At 36.9% G+C, this 21,899-nt stretch overlaps 1 protein-coding gene across 3 annotated transcripts in view; it reads right to left on the bottom strand.

The window, feature by feature from the left end:
- Positions 1-236: 236 nt before the first annotated feature.
- Positions 237-21,899, bottom strand: part of samd12 (sterile alpha motif domain containing 12) — a 303,220-nt gene continuing 281,557 nt past the window's right edge. For all 3 annotated transcript variants that reach the window (XM_077742973.1, XM_077742972.1, XM_077742971.1), the window contains one exon: positions 237-1,923. In XM_077742973.1, the coding sequence (XP_077599099.1) occupies positions 1,892-1,923 (32 nt within the window). In that variant the 3' untranslated portion in view covers positions 237-1,891. The remainder of the gene's footprint in view (positions 1,924-21,899) is intronic.

Below are 21,899 nucleotides of genomic sequence, written 5' to 3'. Positions count from 1 at the left end.
TAAGTTGTAACAATGTTTGCTACACATAATGAATGTATACTCACGCACAGAGATGAAACAGCTGTTTGGTTTCATGACTGGCATGTGCTTTTAGGGTTAGTAAAGATACAATGTAGTAATATAACAGTGAGCGGCCATTATTAACATAGATATAACTGAGATTATCTTCATATAAATATGACAAAACAGACATTTCGATGACAGACAAAGCTGTCACAGGTTATTTGCCATCTTTGCTATTTTCAATATAGCTCATCTAAAAATAGTTTGAGGAGCTGACAAAGAATAAACAAAGCAGAGACATACAGAGATATGTCAAAAGAGAAGAATATCTGTGATCTCTTCTGTTTTTCTTGTTCCTCGTTAACACCAAAAAAATCCAAGTCAGACTAACCTTTGGTTCGCCTTCAGTCATTCAGTCAACGTAAAGTTTGTTTGCAGAATTGTTTACCTTCTTGGACAAACTTTTTTGCGACATCACTGATGTGTCATTTCCCTTCTCCTCCCCTTCCACCTTTGATCAGGTTTTTGGTGATCCACTTTCCCATTGCCGCTTGTTCATCCTAAATGTTTATAATGAGCTCATTTTAACAATTAATGGTAGAATACTGGAGTGTATGCCTATTTTTTTGTTGTGTTTTTAAACATTTCACATTCAGGTGATATTGTCAAAAACATCTCTTTCAGCTGAAAATGTATAAAATAATATGCATGCTAACAATATTAGTTGGATAGGAACACTATGGACGGTATGTGTAACAACATGTTCTCTGAGGTCTTAGGCATATTTGTGCTTAAATATTGTACATAAGCACAAGTTATGAATACATATCAACGTGACACAAATAGATGCCAATATTTCTCTCCCATGTCACTAAGGCATCTTGAAGCATTAAGTTGGTTTTAATTTGACTTCATTTTAGGTACATTAAACTGTGGTTAACTGTTCTATTCAATAATTTAGGCATGTAATTTGTTAGAATATATTCTGTACATTTAGTATTGTTGTGATGATGGAAACAGTTCTCATCTGTTTTAAAAGTATAACCTGGTATTCAAATAGCAACTCAGAAGTCCACATTGAAGAAATTTTCCCCAAAAACATGGTGTCCATTCGTAATTGTTCAACATATTTGATTGCATAAAATAAATACCAGAATATGGACATCAGGCTTTGTAAAAAATGGTTTACGTTACACCATCCACTGTTTGCTCAGATAAAGAAAGAATTGAGAGCGTGCAACACACAAGATTGATGTTTAATGCGTCTCCCCTTTTGTGGTTATTAGGATATGTTTAAGGGAATAATGGAGGATTCATGAGCAGTAATTGTCTTGCTATTTTACAAAGCCTTAAATTGGATTAGGAGCAGCCTTCCCATGTGGCAACATAAAATTTCAGTTACTGCAGTGACGTTTGAGTGACAATTTTAAGGAGTCCCTTTAGGTGTTAAGAATAAAATATATATTTTTTGAATAAGTAAAGCCACCTACAATACATAACATATTTTCTTGAGTGAAGCAACACTGCTATATATATTCCTGTTTTCATGATGTTAGCTGTCAGTGCTCTGCACAGGGAATTCTGGTGATATCTTATATCTATCTGGAGATGTAATGAATTGAGATGTTTTATATGATGGAAACTGTTGGTCAGATTCCAGAACGTTGGCACGATTGTTTGGGACTGTGAGGACATATCAAGTTGGGACTTGTGGAAGGATTTTCAGGAGTGGCTACGAAAAATGTAGGAGATTGTTTCCTATCTTTGCCTGGATGAGTTCACACGGAGAGCTGTGCACAAGGTCTAGGAAGTGGTCCGAAGATCACATGCAGATGGTCTTGTTTTAGGTTTGCCATGGTAGTAGTCATTAGCATACTTCTCTGAGAGCTTATGGTGAAGATGGATCACAATCCAGAGAGCCTTCAGAAAGAAAAAACACACACACCCACAACATATTAGAAAAAGTTATTGCTGAAACTGGGATTTTGCAAGAAAAACATTTCAGAACAAAGTTTGAGAAGAGAGACACGTACTGACAACGTTCACAGAAAAGCAGGGGAAGTGGAAGGGAAATTGAGAAATGTGGCATGTATGGTAGAGGAAATTTGGAGTTTGAGATCAAACAGGCAAAAAAGTAGGGGCTTGAGATAACAAACATGAGCACAATGAGGCATAAAAATGGATCATGGCGATGGAATTAGAAAACTAGAAGAGGGCGCAGAAAGATAAGGGAAACGGGATAAAAGAGGAAATAATTATAAATAGAAGAGAGATATACATAGAAAACCAATGCAGCAAGCAACTTTGTGGCACAAGTCACTGCTGTGGGATCAGAAATATGTCCCCAAAAATAAAAAAAATGAAACGCAATAGCGAGAGCGTTTCAGATAAAGTCAGGATGATGAGTGGAACAAATGAAGTGGACAGAATAATTATTATTGAAAAGTCAGTCAGCGCATTATATGTCAAGAAAAACAAATCTGACAGTCGTTCTCTTAACAAAAGCATCTAAGATGTGTCATGAAAGATCAGGAAAGGTATACTAATAATTATAAGTGATCGAGTTTCAATCAAAATTCCCTCGAATTTCAGGGGATACAAACAACATCGCTGAGCACACAGAGGACCACTGGGAGCAACATCAGAAGTGCTCACGATTGCCACTCACCTGAATCACACCTCTCATCAGCAGGTGCATTTTTAGTGCCCAGAAACTATCCAGTCATAATAAAATGTAATGATTAATATGCAATAAGCCGCCTAATAGTGTGGAGCTTCACTTGCCTGACTTTGGTGTGGGCAGCCATGGGCTCAATTCCCACTCCATGGCGGTTTGATTGTGAGTGCGTCTGGTTGTTTGTCTTTGTGTGCCCAACGGCTGACTGGCGACTAGTCTATAGGGTCTAGACTGCCTTTTGCTCGAAGTCAGCTGGGTGAGGCTCCAGCAACCCACACAACCCTTTCGAGAATTTGCGGTATGGAAGGTGAAAGGTGAATGTAATATTCAATAATAAAATATCTTAATAAATGTCACTAGAAGCTCCACAAAATGTTATCTTATTTTTCATGCATGTCCTTCTCACTTCTCATTCAAATTACTTTTCGCTGTCGCCTGGGGTAGTCGAACTCCATTTAGTCCATATTTTTTTCTAGGAATATTCGCTAACAACTTTAGTTTCGCTGCATGTTTTGCAGAACAGATCGTTCACATCCGAAAAAGAAAATATTATTTGATTATTTGCACATACTACGACATACATTCTAACTTAAAAGAAATGCAGTTATTTTTTACTTTGGTTTGGGGAGTCGACGTACCGTCAATGCCGTGATTGGCCGCGTAGCGTAATTGAATCGTATCATATGATGGACAACCATCACTCACTGAATGACACATCAAAAAGTTATATAATATATACATATTATATATATATATATATATATATATATATATATATATATATATATATATATATATATATATATATATATATATATATATATATATATATATATATATATATATATATATATATACACACACACACACACACACACACACACACACACATTGTCATCCCACAGATTAGTCTTGAGTTTCATATTGGAAAAATACTCAAATTGTAAAACGTCATAATTAATGAGTGAATTATTTTCCCAAACTGACCAAAAATTATATTTTGGATTGGTATTCCCCAATCAGATTATAATAACGTCTTTGGAAGACAAGTAGAAAATACAATGGATGGATATTTCAAGAGGATGTTTTTTCTTTACTCCAACATCCACTCAATTCTTATCTGTCTTGACATTGCGTAAAATTGGAGTCCTTGGGCTGTCTTTGTTTTAACCTTGATAATCACAACCCCAGTTTTGCACTGTCACACGCTGATACCACAAACCAATATCCAGTGGAAGTTAGAAAGGAATAACCCAATACCAGTCACATGAAACAGAATGATTTACATATAATTTTCTCGCATTTGCATACACCAAAATAACATTTAACTTAACAACTAAACTGATACATTTATGTTATGTCTTTAGTCTTTGCTTAATTTCTTCCTTGCTGACTCTGTATTGTGCTTTTTTAAAACTCAAAATTGGAAAATGATGTATTTTATCAACTGGTCTCTCACTGGAATTGATCACATTTTTTTAACAAGATAAGGGTGAGCCTGATACAAAATATCAGGTGGGTGGGCAGTTGGTATTTTGTGGTACCTGATGGTGGGGGCCATTTCGCTGGCCATGTAATTGAATTGTCTGGCTGTCTTGTCATGGGACCTTGGGGATCTGGCACCTGCATCTACGGGTAAAATGCAGCCCAGTAGTACCTGTCACAGATCTATGGAAAATAGCCCCACACCCTTGTGGGTTTCTTGGAACAATGCATTTGAAAGATTTGTCTTAAAAATACTTTAAAAAAAGAGTATACTTGGAAAAATGCTGCCACAGCGAGACCTTGCTTCCATGTTGTTTAGGTAGTACCCAGACTAGGCATACTTTATTTGGACACATGGAAATGCATTACCCACCAAGTGTTGCCATCAATTATCTTAATGATGTCATCAAGACATTCCGTTTCCCAGGGCATCTTGGGTCATGGATTATTGACAATTTCTTTCAACCATTGTTGATTAGATATCAGAATGTTTTTTTCCAAACAACATCAGACTAAATCAGAATAAATTATCGCCAAATCCAAAGAAATGTTGATGTTTAACAATTTTGTTGCAGGAGCTTTTCACAAATTTTAATGAAAATAATTCTTAGGCTAACAGCTTGAAGAAATGTTGACAATATTAATATTTTGTTTTGAATTTTCATCGATTTCTATTTGATTGTGGTAAACAAATTGACCCATTGACCCTAAATCATTTTTTTTGTTACATTACTGATGAGTACCAATGAGTGGAAAAAAGACTGCAGAGAACTGTCCCTTGCCTTCATTTTTGACATCTTCATTTCAGGAAATGTTTGCGTTGTCAGCCAAAAAGTCAAAAGGCCACACATTTACACTCTTCTCCAAACATTAAGTATCGTGATCTGAATCTAAATTTTCAAGGTTGTTTGCTTTACTATACACCCTATAAACAAATTCTTCTGCAATAGTGGTAAACAATAACGGGCAGTATTTCTCATCAATGTCATCTTCACAATGTATCTCCGGGTTACAACTTGTCGCAGACATTTCCATTTCTTCTGTACACATGCTCTGCATTATAATATGAAGGGAGGTGCATAGTTCAATCCAAATATATGAGAGAATATCGCTGCTCTAAAATGCAAAATCAATAAAAGTTGAAGTTTTCACAGCTATGTTATATGGCACTGAAAAAAAGGACAATCACATCTTCATTTGGCTTTTATTACAGCAGTGTAAATTTATCTGTACATGTAAATTACCATTATTTAACACCATTCCTATAAACCGCTACATTAATTAGTTGCTAAATGAACATATAATTTTTTTTACTGACAGACATCCCCTAAAATGTACATACTAGAAAATATATGAAAATGACCTCAAATTGTATTCAGATATTTTTGCCCTGTTATATGCATATAACATAAAAATCAGTGTGTGAACTCGATGGAGATAGTAAACAATGTGCGTTGTAATTTTTCTGCAATTGCTTTTGCACTACAAGACGTAAAAAGCTGAATTAGCTTCAAGATTTGGAAGAAATCCATTGTTTCCAAACCAGTTTGGAGTTTCAGGAGTTAAAAATCCAGCATTAAAACATCCCAAAATCCACTTTTCTTTAAAATTGTATGTACTTTTTTAATGCCTTCATATGTGTGAACATTTTATTCCTTATTTTCTAGACTTAGTTTGACCATGAACAAGAATTACCTACATACATTTAAAGTTGGCATAACTTGGACGTAAAATCTGAATTTTTGAGACGTAGAAAGCTAGATTTTATTTTGGCATTTCCTTTTTAGTCAAGATTCTTTATCATATGTTTTTTAACCACCAAAACAAAGGTTTAACATTGTTGCTTCTGTATTTTTCTACTTTGAGTTTAGCAGCACGGAACTGGCAAGCATAGTTCAGAACCATTTCTTAATAGTGCTGCGCCATTTTGCAATATACCACTCCTGAAAATGTGTTCTACTGGGTGACAAAAGCGGTAGATTAAAACTACATAAGGTTTATTGGTAAACATTTCCTTCCAAGTGGATGCAAGAACATGCAAATAAGGCGGTTATATGCCAATATGGATTAGGATGACTGTATTATATGTTTTTTATTTTATGGTTTAACTTGTCCCATATTGTGTTTAGATTGTTGCAATCTCTAATGGTATTGTTATGCAAGAAAGCTCACAAGATCACTAGACTAAATAGTTGAGTAAAGAATAACTTGTAATTTGTTTCCATCATATGACAACACCAAACATTTTAAACTAATGCTCTTTAGGCCTATGAGACCAATGAGATTTCTGCGGAAAAAAAGAAACACCTGACTGCAACCCACTGATTGTAGGACAACGGATTGGTGAAAAGGTGCCCTCTCAATGGGTTGGAATGAAAACCCGCACCCATTGAGGCCCTTTGTGGAATAGTTTTCCCACCCCTGGGATAAGATGTGGTAGCATAAGTTTGCATACCCTGAAAATTGGGACATGGCTTGTTTAGCATTAAAATAGTAGCCACAATCACACTCAGCAAGCACCAAACCTCTAACTATTAAAGTGTCCCTGAATTACCCCCAAAATCAGTTTAGCTGATCTAGTGTGCTTTTGTTTTATGTATATGATTCCATGCATACTCAATCAGTACAAAAATCAGCACTCTCCTGTGCATGCTTCAGAATGAAATCTGGTTTTGTGCCACTGGCATGTTTCCTCTCCAGGATTCCTTTAAAGGTCTGTTATTGTTTATCACAACAGAGTCAGTATCCTCCCAATAGAGGGCTTGGGGATAAGCAATATACTCAGAAAACTGAAACAGAGGCTTTTACCATATGAAAGGCAAAGGGAGAAAGCAGCGAGGGAAATGAAAAGGGGATGAGAAATAAGATATATATCTATGATGAGAAGGGTATAATTCTGGAAGATGGAAAGAATAAAGAGGAGAAGATGATGGAGGGAGAGTAGGAAAAGTGAGAGCAACTCAGACGACATAGTTATATTCCCCAAGTGGCTTGTGACTTGTTGGCTCTTTGCAACTTCAGCTCTAAGGATTACTGCCTTTACACTTCTGCTTAAAAATAGCTTGAGTGAGAATTTATTTAGTTTGAATGTCCCATCCAATATTGTGTTTCCTGAGACATATACATACCTTAGGCTACAGCTAACAGATGAGATAGAATGTTGCTCAAATTCAAGCACATAAACTAGTTTTGAAATGCATCTCTGTTAGACATGATCAATGGTCACAAAGATGTTGGACATAAACAAAGGTCATTGCCTCTCCAGGAAAAAAATTAAATGAAACACTGGATTAACCAGATTAACGTCAGCATTTCTGTAAAAATGTGGGGATCCAACCATAGTTCTACTAATAGGTTGCATAATGTATACAAATTTTATATGGTTCATGGTTTGAAAAAATGATTGAGGAAACAGGAATTCAGTTATTGGATTGGATTGGATCGGATAACTTTATTCATCCCGTATTTTGGAAATTTCATTGTCATTGTCAATCAACTGGGGGAGTTTGTTAGCACAGAATCTCCATTTTGCCATTTGGAGAAATCTGTCAAGTGTCTTTAGAGCATACTTGAAGAAAAATATATTGAACAGGGCATGTTGAAAGTTGATTAAACTAATATAAGATATGAGAGGCCTTCAAAGAGCCAAGACAAAAAGGCTTGGCTACTGTTTTGAAGCAAGAGATGATCTTCAGTAGCTGAGGTTAAAAAGGGTTCGTCAATCTTTGGCACACGGCAAATCACATTTTCCACAGAAATGTGATGACTAGACAGAGGTTTGAAGGGAAAGAAAAGTGAGAAGAAAGGTTCCAAACAAGGAAGTGACTTCGGCAAATCAAAACTTTGCTTTTCCCTTTTAAGTTTGGCTTTTGTCTCACTTTCAGAGGTTTTTAGAGGCCTGGAACCTGATGACCTCACAGGTGCAAAGGCAGAGAAAACCACATCAACTATTATTCCTTTTGTTACAGCTATAATGGGATTGCATTGTTCCCCTCAAGTCCCTGATGGGAAGCTTTTCTGCAGTTAAAAAAAAAGGGGGCTTTGAATGTTATTTTTTTGTTCACGCTTTGAAATTATTCATTATGCTGGAGAAGTCTATGACATGGTAATTGATTTATGAGCTCGCACTAAATTATCTATGATCAGGAGAAGGTAGTTTTCAGAGCTTCATCTAATAGCTTTTTAGATGAGCACAGTGAGTAGGATCAATGGTTAAATTCGATGCAGAACCTTAACAAATTGTGTTTTTTATTTTCAAAGTGGTTTAAGGGTAAACTTTTCTTTGGGCCTTTCAGAGCAAAAAATAAAAAAATAAACATTTGCCACAACAAGGGATGAAAGAGAAACTGACAACCTTTGAGTTGGGACAAGACTATTGGACCTGAGTCATGCCGCCCCAATTCTAAAGAAAAAGTGAATAAGATACAGATACATAAATAAAGACGAAGTAAAATCAAGACTTCCTCCAAGGAACAAAGTAATGAAAGGGAAAAGTCATTTTTACTCCATTAAAAACTTTTGGAACAGTTTAATTTGTCTTGAGTATCTCGGGGATTCGCAGATTCTAAACTAATGTGCTTATCTGGTAATTAAATAAGCAATAAACCAGACAATTAGAGGCGCCAGTGCATATCAAATACTTGTTGGTGTTTGGGAGTGTGCCATTGACCATTTTCTTGCATGGCAATTACATCTTTCTAAGCATTTATACAGACACAAAGTGTGAGCTCTTAAGGTGATATGATGAAGATGTCCTAATTTTCACAACGCACAACTGGGAAAATGTTATGTCAAAATTCTGAACACCCAAATAGAAACAGAAATGTTTAACAAACTATTATAAAAAAATAAAACGATATTTATATACACGTATATACAAAGAAAAACAGAGAGATATCTTCTGACGCCAAGCACCTTATGTTTAATCTGTTATGGGACTTAACTGTTACACACCGCTCTCAGAGGTGTTGATTAACATTCTGTTTAATTTTGGTAGTTTCTTATTATGCCCTGTATACGCTACGGCAATCATGTCTCCACCCAAAACAACTGAGTGCCCACACCTCTGGGTCATTAGCCTTCATTCTTATATACCCCTTTGTTTCAATGCTCTTTGCCAGTGTGTCATTTTTGTTGTTGGAAGCTAAATTACCACGTAGATATTTGCCTTGTGATTTCGATACTTTGGTATATATTTGTTGCATCGTTTAGCCAGCCTGTGATTAGCTGCACGGGAAATAAACTTTTTTCCACGACCTGCCTTTTGCGGTCTGATGCATTTAAGTCCCACTGTGTTTTCCATGGTCACATCAACGATATCATACCTTCCAATGTGTCTTCTTGAGAGGACAACGCTTTAATATCTTCCACTATCTATGATATGCAACTGGTTTAAAACAACGTTTTTGTTCAACATAGGACATTTAGAAATTTCCAATGATACCAAGTGTAAAAGGGTGTTTTTTTTGCTTTCGATTATATAAAGAAAAAGTTCATAAGTTCATAAAGTGTAAACAAAAGAATACTTTTGTTTACTTCAAAAGCAAAGTAATATTTTACTAACAAAACAAAACATTTTACATAACATTGAACTTCCTGAAATAAAAATGTATTCTTACAATTACAGATGTTTACATTGTTCACGGTCAGTTTGATGCTAGAATTACATAAAGAAATGCAAAAATAAATACATTCTTACTTTCATTCTCACTTTTCAAATACATAAATACTTTCATTTTTGTCAGTTTCTCACGTTTCATACAAAGTGGGACACATTGATCATTTTTAAAGGGTTTAGTTGGTTGTTTTCTGTGATGAGCCTGTAACGAATTCTGGAATTTACATATAACAGACTGCTCTACTTGTGAAAAATTAAGTTATGAAAAAAGTTCTGGGCCCAATTAATTACATAAGTAAAGTAGTGTGCCTCGAAACATTCACACAAAAACAAAACCATCATGTCTAATGCATACAGTTAGGGTGCTAACTCGAGCACCACTACAAAAAACAACTAAAGTGGCGCATTGGCAACAACGAAACAGAGAGGTGTGCAAGGACGAGGGCTAATGACACACAGATGTGGACACTCAGATCATAAGGAGAGGCAAGCTGCCACAGTGAATTCAGATAAACACAGGAGCTCACCAAAATAAAATAGGATATCAAACATAAATCAATGGCGCTGAGACCGACGAGTGACGTTAGATCACCCCCCATTCCGACTTCTGGTCCAGCCAATGACGGATCAGGCCGAAGGGAGGCTGACCTTCCATTAAGGTCTTGCCCACAATGAAGTTAAAACAATTCTGTCCTTTCCACCCACCCATGTTCACCATACATCCCACTCACGATTGATAGACTATTCTGTATTTGCTGTAAGCACTCACAGACTCTTTGGCATTAAACTTGTATTAACTGAATACATGACGAATGCTTTCCCACGGGGATCAAACCTGCAGATGTTATACCGTGTCAACCTTGTGACAGACACCTTAACCTTAGCATCGTTAAGTATGCATCATACCAAGCTGGCTATGTGTAAATGTATGTAGTGTTGCTGTCAGGTTGTGTAGGTCCCAGCGACTACAGATGAGGGCACCTTAGGATGGAGGAGCTATGAGCTGAATATTAATCACACTGCATGTGTGGAGTTGGAGAGCGACTTGAGGGATTGCAGTAAAGTATTACCGAGGGGGGTGTCTCCTATATATACATTCATCAAACATCGGTAGTACTGTGCATAACGCTGAAACAGGGCACAATATGTCTGCCTGCCCTGTGGGATGAACAAAGTTATCGTTGTATGCTTGTGATTTGAGATTACACAACCACTGGATTGAATCAGCCAACTGCTTCAACCTCCTTGCAGTGGTGAATGTTTTACCTTTAAGTTTTGAAAAACATCTGGGTAAGCAGGAAAAAATTAAGGGGAAATTTGGGAAGGACGAATGGTATCATTTAGTAGTTGATACGTTTTAGAGCCAAAGATTACATGCTTTGATTCAAAGCAGCATCTGAAGCACAGTCAGGGGACAGAATGCGTATCAAAGCCAAAAAAATCAAAAACAAAAAAACTTGAGTGGTTACCACGTCGGCCTCAAAGCTCTGGGGTCCTGGGTTCAAATCCAGGTCGGTCCAACTGTGTGGAGTTTGAATGTTCACCCCAGGCCTGTGTGGGTTTTCTCCGGGCACTCTGGTTTCCATCACACCCATGTTTGTGAGCCTGACGTGCTAATCACTCGTCCACTGGGCTGCCTGCAACGAGGTTGCTAAAGTAAGGAAAAAAAAAGACTTTTGATTGATTTTGAAAACACCAGACTTGTGTTGTGACATTGTTTGGCTGTGTTGTCAGGGAAACTGACACTAAAGAAAACAGCTGTACATTACGCTGCTATTGTTAAGTTGATTAATATGTCTTAAGAAACTGTTGCAATGTGGACGCCTGGATCTTAGAGACAGGCGTGTTCTCTTTCTTATTAAATTAAATAAGTATACTTCAGGTAGGTAAATCACTTGTCTAGCTGAGTGAACACATGGCACTAGAACAAAATATACTTGACCTTTTTTGGCTTGCAGACATGAGTCAAAACAATTGTGTGCTAAATTCAGTATCATTAAACCAAGGTGTTTTATTGTTCATTACCAGCAGAGGAGAAAATTTGTTTGTCTTCATGGATCACTGGATGCAAAGCAAGCAGATTGTACACAAACTAATCCCACCACTAACTCTGACAAGCAAATAACGGACAATCAAACTAAGGGGCCATCATGACTACATTGTACTACAAGACCATTGGTAGCCATTATATTGTAACTTATGTTTGCCAGCTGCAGACAATTGACGGACAACTAAGAATTACAGTTTCTGCCTCTTTATCTTCCTGTTTGACTTGCTCTGCACTTATGTGTTTGATGGCTGAATGCAGGCTTCAGTGCGTAGGAGATGAAGAGAGAGTAGCTACAATGGCCAACAAAAAACGGCTCAGAAAAGAGGAAAAAGACAGGGAATTGAAAAGAGTGAATAGGCATTGTTCATCTTTGGCGCAATGAGCTGCCGTTTGTTCTAAAGAATTATTGTTGTCTGCTTCAATAACACTTGCATGTTCTTTGGAAGTTATACACATTAAAAGTTAGTCATTCAGCATTCCGTCGAGTGCAGTTGAATTTGAACGATTATGGCTAACAACTTTGGGATGACCTACTTCCTTAGCAGCTTTGAATAAGCATTCTGACCGAGCACTGATTTGTTCAAGTGTTTGCCAAGGCTAATAAACTAAACTCTTAAAGGCCTGCTCTGCAAAACGTTTGCACAAGAAAAAACAGGAACACATTTTGATTGCATTCATACAGACTTTCAAGCTGAACAATTAAATTTTGCCAAGTATAGGTCTGCAGAACACAATATTGTGTTGCAGCTCATTTTGTGGTTCGATTAAAGATATAAAAATTACATACTACAAATACATATAATAAACACAATGTGATTTATCAGCGGTAGCTGGTAGGATTTTTGGCAGGAAGGACACAATCTATCCAGTCACCACTGATTTGAGGATGGCTGTTGCCATTTGAGCACATAATGCAGTTAAAATTACTTCACACACAATTAAATACGAGTGCGAATGAGAAGTTGGTCGAGGAGCACAAAAAATGAACTCTCACCGGAGGAAGTAGAGTTAATGCAACACAGATTTTTCATCTGCATAGATGAAACCGATGGCATACATAATTGGAGGACGGTGTATGACTTAAACAGTAGTCAAGACTCATTGTCTTTACCTTGTGACCTGTTGAATACGAAATGGAAAGTGGTGTAGAAGAGGAAGTCCCGAAGAACATGACTCTCTGGAGAATTTATATATTGGTGCAAACTAGAGGCAGAATAAGGCATAACGAGGCACAAGTCATTGTGAGAGGAACAGAGAGAGCGATTGATTGGCATGGAAGCATTTTAGGCTGGATTAACATTGGCTCTTGGGCGCCTACTTAATGGTAAATCTCGACTCTTCAAGCAAACATGGCAATTAGTATACTGAAACTAAAAATAATTTTGTAGCAGTAACTAATATAGAGTGGCCCGGTGGAACGAGTGGTTCGCGCGTCGGCCTCACAGCTCTGGGGTCCTAGGTTCAAGTCCAGGTCAGCCCACCTGTGTGGAGTTTGCATGTTCTCCTTGGTCCTGTACGATACTCAGGTTTCCTCCACATTCCAAAAACATGCATGGTAAGCTGATTGGACACTCTAAATTGCCCCCAAGTATGAGTGTAAGAGTGAATGGTTGTCGGTAGCCAGCCAATTAGAAGGCACAAGGAGACGCCCTGTGATTGGCTGGCTACCTAATCAGTGTGTCCCCCGCCTCTGGCCCGGAGTCAGCTGGAAAAGGCTCCAGCACCCTCCGCAACCCTAATGAGGATGAAGCGGTTCAAAAAATGAGATGAGACTATTAATATAGAATGTATTTAATATAGTGTGCAGTATAACAAGTTTGAAATTAAAAACTAAAAATTAATTATTACACTACAGCACTACATTGATTATCCTTACTCTACCCTGATTCTATTTCTTGATTGAATATATCTATTGTTTCTCAGGTGCCTTGACACTAAACAATAGCCGTGATAAACAAATTTGAAAATAATGCATACATGTGTGAGTGCTTCCATCAAAGTTTTGCTAAGAAGGTAATTTTATATATTGTTTTCCTTGTGTCAGTAAGAAGTTCTTAAATAAGCACACGCACTCACAAGCCCTCCGAGGCAAGTCTTAATTACAGAAGCCGCTACTTCAGGCAATTTGAAAGCATCCGTGATAACCTAAGGTGTTTACATCATCAAAAAGAAGCTGTGCTTGCAGGAAAATTAAAGAAATTAGCACTGCTCATCACACACCAAGAGCGGGAAACGCTGACTTGACTCGACTTCAAATTTTCACTATGTTGCTCTGCCTGTAAAGACTAAAACACTTTCTGTATGAAAAGCAAAACCCCATTATTTTTGACATGGAACCTCTATATAAAGGGAAATACACGTCAAACCTAACTTACTTCAAGCAACCTAGCCTATGATCACATTTGTTCCCAGAACAATATTGCAATGTGTTGGTTCACTGAACTTTATTTAGTAAATTCCCTCTCAAATGAGTAAACAGCGAATAATGTGAACATTTTAATGTTGCCATTGGACAGCATATTTTTCTATTATTGTTGAAACAGATTCTCATATCAATTAATTACTGTTTCAACATGATTTGGAATGTACATAGCAAAGTGTCTTAGTTGTTACCATGACAAGCCAGGCTGGCCTACGGTTTCCTCCAAATTGCAGAAATGTGCTTGAAACCAACATAGTAATTTAGTGGTCATGGAAATAGCAAAGAACAGGGAAGGTATAGGAAGCAGAATGGAATGTCAATCTAATCAGAGTGAGTAACGTGGCTCGAGTGCCAAGAGAAAAATGATACAGATTGAAACAAATATAAAAACTGAGTTTTATGAAAGTAATCCCACTTATCGAGATGATGACAAATGCTTATGGATAAAATCCGTGCCAACATCCAATATACTTGTAAAGTTGGCACAGTAAAACGCTGTACAGTTTGAATGTCTACTAATAAAAGTACCCAGGTTTGAAAGTTGAGTCAGTATATGTTGCTTTAGATCCTGTATTGTGGTTGGGATACTGGGGATACTGGAATTAAATGTGGCCAATACCTGCAAAACCTTGGTCAGAAACTAAAAAGAAATATGGTTTAAACTGGTTGATCAATTCATAAATTACTGCTTCAAAGTATGGCATGACACAAAGACAAATCTTGGATATATCTTAGTCAGCTAACGAGGCGACCTTTAACAAGGCAGCAAGTAGATCATTTGTATTTTGACACTCTGGTTATAAGAACATTTAATTTTACATCAGACAAAACCTACATAATAGCAGGCAAGCTTCCCTGAGAGAAAACTTGTATGTGTAGCCTTCAGAGATGTATTAATTTTTTGTCCTTGAGCAAATTATGTGGCAAAAAATGGACTCATGATGAGAACATTGAAATCTCAGGTGGCGAAGACCTATTGTCACCTGACAGCCATATATATCCAACACTCAATGAGGAATGGGAAAATGCAAATGAGATTTCACTATAGGATAAACAACTATCAATTGCATGCATACATTCAACTTTATGTAGAGATAATATGGATATGTAGGTACATATCTTTACAGGTGCTCACAGCTATGTGCCTTTTTTCCCAATTTTCTATCAGGCTGAGCACAGTCAGCATTGTTGTATAAAGGGGACCCTTTCAATCAGTATCAGGGAATCAAATATGGCTGTAGCATGGCGACCTCTTCTCCCTGGAGCCACTTCATTGTAACTCAACTGAAACACAAGCCTATAAAGCTTCAAAGTAACAGAGTTATATGTTGCATTTTGTATTCACATTCAAATAATGGGCTGACTATGAGGGGAAAAAGTGCTGCCATGCACACACACTTAAACTCTTAAGTCTTATTCATGGAATCCTGCACAAAAAATGGGATATGCTTGAACAAAATCCTACAGAGGCACAGATAGCATAATATTGGGGTTGCTCTATGTGGGCAGGAAAGAATTAAATGGATTTCAAAAAGAAGACTCAATGGCAAGACTGATGATAATGAAATCCAAGGGAAAGACTGACCTGATTGAAGAGGGGTAGAAAAAAATTAAGAAAAATCAGATTTTCACGGCAGTGAAGTAAAAGGGAACTCAAGTATGAACAGCAAATGAATATAGTTTGTGTGTGTCTGTAATTGCTCCTTTAAACTGGGTTAAAGCTGTAGGCTATGCACTAATCACTGTTTAAGTCAGTTAACTGTGGAAGCATAGCAAAATGATTTCTTATGCAGTGTGGGTAATGAAATAAAATTGAGTGGGTGCTGATAAATTATTCCTTTACACCTGCTGTTCCATAATGTGTGTGTATCGCCAACAAAGCCATAGCATTAGATTTCTAGTTGGGGTGAAGGGATGATCTCGTACTCAGCAAAGTCGGAAAATATAAATGCAAACTGTCAAGCATGAAATCTAAAGATCAGAATTGTAATGCAAGGAGTTTAATAATCTAGGCGGTTACTAAGGATTCTATTTGGAATCAATTGTGCATTATTGTATACATTGTTACATGAATTAATTTAAGAGTTGTTATGTCACATGCTGCCAATGCCTGCTTCATTTTGAATTGCATTCTAGGCAAACTTTAACATTCCTACCAAACTATAACTTATTAAATAGCTTCCAAATCATTAGCATTTTTTCTACTGATGATTGGACATGCCAAGGTCACATTACAAAATCGTGATAATATGCTAAAAATGTATTTTTTAACCTTCTTCTGGCTTCCTCAGATTAACAAGTATCAACAGGACACTGTTTAGCATGCAGCAAACACCTGTCTTGCCTGTAGTCCTGTTTTCCAGCAGCTCCCTAATCAGCATCCCTGACCAAGATTGGTGTAGTGTTGAAGATGTGAGTGAGGCTCTTTGTATTCTACTAATTCTGCCCTACAGTTGCAGAGGCTAATGAGGGTTAACAAGAGCTTCACTTACACACAAGCTGACTGAGAACCTTAGAGGCCACAGGGAAAACTACAGTACATGCTCAGTAGACTCTCTATGAGCCTGCTCATTTAAGATAGGCTGAAAGATTTGGAAGGTATGAGAGGACACCAAGCTCTCACCACTAATACTCATTATATATTGGCAAAATCTGAATAAATATACTTTTACAAGTACAGAATATCTGGCCAAAAAAATACTGAGACTTTTAAAAACCTGCTGTGAATCTTAACAAGCCATGAACTGAAAATCAAATCACTTAAAAACTCACCCAACTGATCTTTCTAATATGTAGTAATTGAATTTACTGAATCTAAAAGTGCACAATCAAATTGGTTTGCAAAAAACGACAAACACTGCTTCTGTTAAGCTTATTCATGATGTAAAATCACATAATTGTTATTTCAAAACGTAGATTGGTGAAATTGGCAATCTGTGACAGGAGCAGTCTTTCAACGGCTTGGCAACAAGCTTTGCCCAGTATCAAGAAAAATATGGGGTTCATTTATTGAATTGAATGCGACTGTTGTCACAATCCATATAAAACTTACAGGTAAACTTCTAATGAAGAAAAAACGGTGGTAACATCTAGTTAAATGTTCTTATCGATGTGTTCTGGTGCAAGATATAAGGTTAGACTGCGAGACCTGTTTGCGATTCAGTGAGTGAGTTGCAAGCCTTTTAAATAATTGATTACACATGTAGAATAAAAGACATCCTTTCCATCAATCATAGCGATTTCACTTTGAACATTCCATTCACTTAGCTTAGCTAGAACATAATAGGTATACGGTATAGCTTTTGCTTCTGTTTAAAGGATTTGTAATGTTACATTTTAGGGTTTGGCTCTTTTATGGATTTTTGTTAGTTTCTGTAGCATTTTATTGTATTGTCATTACAATTCAAACCTAGTCTTCTATCTTAGAATGCCTTTCATACTTTATACATCTGGAAAATGTACAGTAGCAAAACTTAAGGCATAACAAGCATTCACCATCTGCACCCTTGTCTTGTCCAACACACATTATAGCGTTAATACAGTTAATACATCAGATCCGGCCTTGAGTTGTCATGCACTAGTAGGGGAAAACTACTCAATATCTTTGTCACATTTTATTGTAATTGTGTGGGGCTATGGTGGCAAGGCCATAGAATCTCTGTTTGGATATTGCTGATTTAGATTTCCCCCGAGTCTGGAGAAGCGTAAAAAAGTGTCTCAAAGTCTTTCTGTCTGTACTTGTTTTACAGACTTGTTCTCGCTGTTACACCTACTGGACTGTGGGAAGAAAACAAATCTAATCTCCAACAACAGATGGATTTATTGAAAGGCAAGAAAATACATGCATTCAGTCTTTCTAGCATCACCTGCAGAGAGGCATATTTATGTGGATTCTTAAAGTTAAACAAGATCCAACTCTTTGACATCCACTTTGTTATCTTTAAAAAATACAATAGACTACACACGTATATACACACACATTATATATATATATATATATATATATATATATATATATATATATATATATATATATATATATATATATATATATATATATATATATATATATATATATATATATATATATATATATATATATATATACATACACACACACATTATATATATTTAAAGTCCATACATACGGGTGCTGAGTCGATCCCACACAACTACGAGGAGCAGGCGGGGGACACCTTGAATTTGTTGCCAGCCAATTGCAGGGGATGCAGGGGGAAGATAGATGGAAAACTATTCGCGTATACACTCACACCTAGCGACAATTTAGAGTGTCCAATCAGCCTACCATGCATGTTTTTGGGATGTGGAAGGACACTGGAGTACACAGAGAAAACTTTAGCAAACCCAAGAGAACAAATTCCGACAGAAGTTCAGGAAGGTCAGAACCCACAAGGATACAACCTTCAATCTCAGAACTGTTAGGTGGATGTGCTAACCACTCTTACATAGAATATAGGGCTGCCCTAAAAATAGCAGGGAGTTATGGTATTGAGTGATGGTAATTTTTTTACTGTAAGTACAGTCAATCTTTCTTTTCTACCTCTTACTGGCTATTACCATTTTAGTTTATTCTCGATTCCTTCTAAAAGTCTATTCATGTAGAAAATGGTCTAAATCTCCCTTTTTCAGCCTCATCAAGCTAGTTTCTGACACAGGCCATTTTAGGAAACTGAAAATAAAGGTTCAAAAGTACAGGAGAGAAAAAATGTATTATACAATGCTAATGAAATCAAAAGAGAGAATAGACCAATGGAAGAATTGGAAGGATTCAGATTTTTTTTTTAAATGACTGTGTGTGACGATTGACGTAACATTCAGCTTCCTTTGCAGAATCTGAAATATGCTGTGATGACGTGGGGAAAGGTCAATAGGTCACTATAGCTTGCAATATCCTTCACTTTCTCAAGGCTGGGCTAAAAGTATCAAGAGGAATATTATTAAACTATGAAATAAAATGTAGTGATGTGTATGTTTTTTTAAATTTTGATTGGAGGATTGTTTAGAGTTGTCTACACATATTTGGTTCATTTTTCATAACATTATATTGACGTGCTTTGCTTTCTTGGAAAGAGCCACCTGGTGATGTAGTGGTTCACTCGCCTGTCTTCAGTGCGACAAGCATAGGATTGATTCCCGCTTGGTGGTGGTGTGATTATAAATGCGAATGGTTGTCTTTCTCCATGTTTACCCTGCGACTAACTGGCGACGAGCCTAGGGTGTAGTGCGCCTTTCGCCCAAGGTCAGCTGGGATAGGATCTAGCACCCTTAAACCCTAACTAGGATAAACAGAATACTTTCTTGGGAGACATACCAACGGATAATTCAGAGTGAAAAATATCCAACTGTTAAACACTGTGAATGAACTTTGAGCTGTGTAGAAAATAATAATAACAGAATGTTTTGTGTTGAGTGTGTGATTGTGACTTTTAAGTGAGTAAATATGTGCCGCATTGCATTAGTACATTATTTTCTATTGCTTAATAAGAGGAATTGCAATAATAATATTATTTCTCAGGAGGAGTTTATCTACCAGAGTTGTAGTGTTTCTATGGTTGTCAAATAAAGGAGGCCAATAGAACATTCTTGTATTCAAGCGTTGAAAGCCACTAAAGTACATTTATCCATCAGTAACTATACTCTACATTGCTATAAGAAATACTATACTTTTTCTTTTCTCATACTACTTCTCAATCACACATTTGGACATACATGTTAGCCCATCATTCTCAATAGGGACCATCATTAGCAGCTATACTCCAGAAAATCGACTGGATGGTGCTGCCGGGCAATTACTATAATATCCTATCCCACGCCAGTCATTAGATAAGCTTAACACTGATAGCGGATATTTTAATTTTGAATAACAATAAACCATCATCGAAGTCTCACCTTTTAATAACCTGGAAAATAATGACCGAGAATCATAATCAGATCCTCACTTCCGATACCTTAATAAAACCGGACTATTCTATCATCTGTTAGAGATGCCCTCTTCCACTCCTCCACTCTATTCCCATAATTGAATTTTTGTGTGCTTATACAGTTTTTGCAAATATCTCTTATCTTTTCTCTTGAAATTGTTGCTGCTTACTATATTGAATGTGATGACAATCAAACAACAAACATACATGGATTTTGTTGCATGACATTAAATAGTATTCATAATTTTAATTAATGCATTACAGAGTGGCTTAGTAATTAGCGAATAATAATAGTCAACTGTAAAACAAAAGAATACTCCATTACTAATTGCAAAATGTATAATAGAATGTCAACCAAGCCTACATAGAGTCATAAAAAATAACTCATTAGCAGACAAATAGGTTAAATGGCAACCTGCATTATGCTTGTCAATGTCAAAGGCACTCAAAGGTGAATTTAATCCAACTCCAAGTGGTAATTGGGCAATAAAAGAAAACACTAACAAATGTTTTCCTAGACCTGAGGGGATCATTAGATAAGGGAGAAAGAGAGTTGCAGTGTTATCTAACGGGTGATTTGAAGGGTGCATAATGAAGACTAATATGTCGCTTATAAATAGCTGGTGGGTGGATTCAGTGTCTTACGACCTGAGTGTGCAGTCTACCGTGGCGTTGACGTGCCAGGGTAGCAAATGACTGCTATGACAGAATATTGGTGTTGTCTGCTAATAGAATCTTTGAGAGTTTTTTTCATAGACTAAACTCACTCAAACATAGCAAAATCACATGCAAATAAACAGCCGGGACCATAAGACAAAAATGACTGAAGGGTGATAAATTGAGGTAAGACAACAAGTAGGTATAAACTGTGTCTGTATCCACTGTCTGCATGTATAATGATTTAATTTTGGATTCACTTGCCTTTCACAATACAATAGTGCAGTAGGCTCAGTTTTAATTTGTTTTACCTTTCTTCTCTGGGTTGACAAAGGAATGCATCAATGGTTGATTGTTTTTGCCTTCCCTTCAAAATATTTCAAAAATGTCCTCACAATACGATAACGTGCGACCACTTGTCAGAGTGCCTCTTTTCTACAAAATCAGAAAACTCTTTCCACTTCGCTAGCATGTCTTTGATATCCTTTGTAGCCAGGATAGGTTTATGCCCCCGGTAATGCCTTCTCCTCTGACATGATGAATGTCCGCCTGGGCATCTTCTTCCAAAAAAGACCAGTTTCGTCATTGTTGAACACTTGTTGGGGGATGTAACTTTCCTGGGTGATAATTGAAGCAAATGTGTTGATAAATTCCACTGCGGCTTTTGAATTGGGACTTGATGCTTGATGTCTAATAACTAAGTGTATTCTAGATCTTTTTTTAAATTTTTCGAACCAGCCATGACTCGCTTTAAAGGGTTCTGAAGATGTTGAAGGCTCCCCCTTTTCAGACCGTTTCTTCTGGCTTTTTCACATATAGTTGACTCGGTCATGCTATCTCCTGTTAACTGTTTATCTTTTATCCACAATAAAAGAAGGCACTCCATCTCGTCATGAATGTCCCTGTGCCGGGGGGAAATTATAGTTAGTCATTTGGAAGGCCTCTTATCCATAATTGTGTCCTTCTGCTTCAGGATGGTGCATATGGTTGACATATTCCTCTCGTATTGCCGTGCAAGCTCTGTGACATGTACTCCACTCCCATAT

This window comes from Stigmatopora nigra, chromosome 21 (assembly GCF_051989575.1).
Source record: "Stigmatopora nigra isolate UIUO_SnigA chromosome 21, RoL_Snig_1.1, whole genome shotgun sequence".
NCBI lineage: Eukaryota > Metazoa > Chordata > Actinopteri > Syngnathiformes > Syngnathidae > Stigmatopora > Stigmatopora nigra.
Note: the sequence above shows the minus strand (reverse complement) of the source record. Positions and strands in the feature narration are given on the sequence as shown.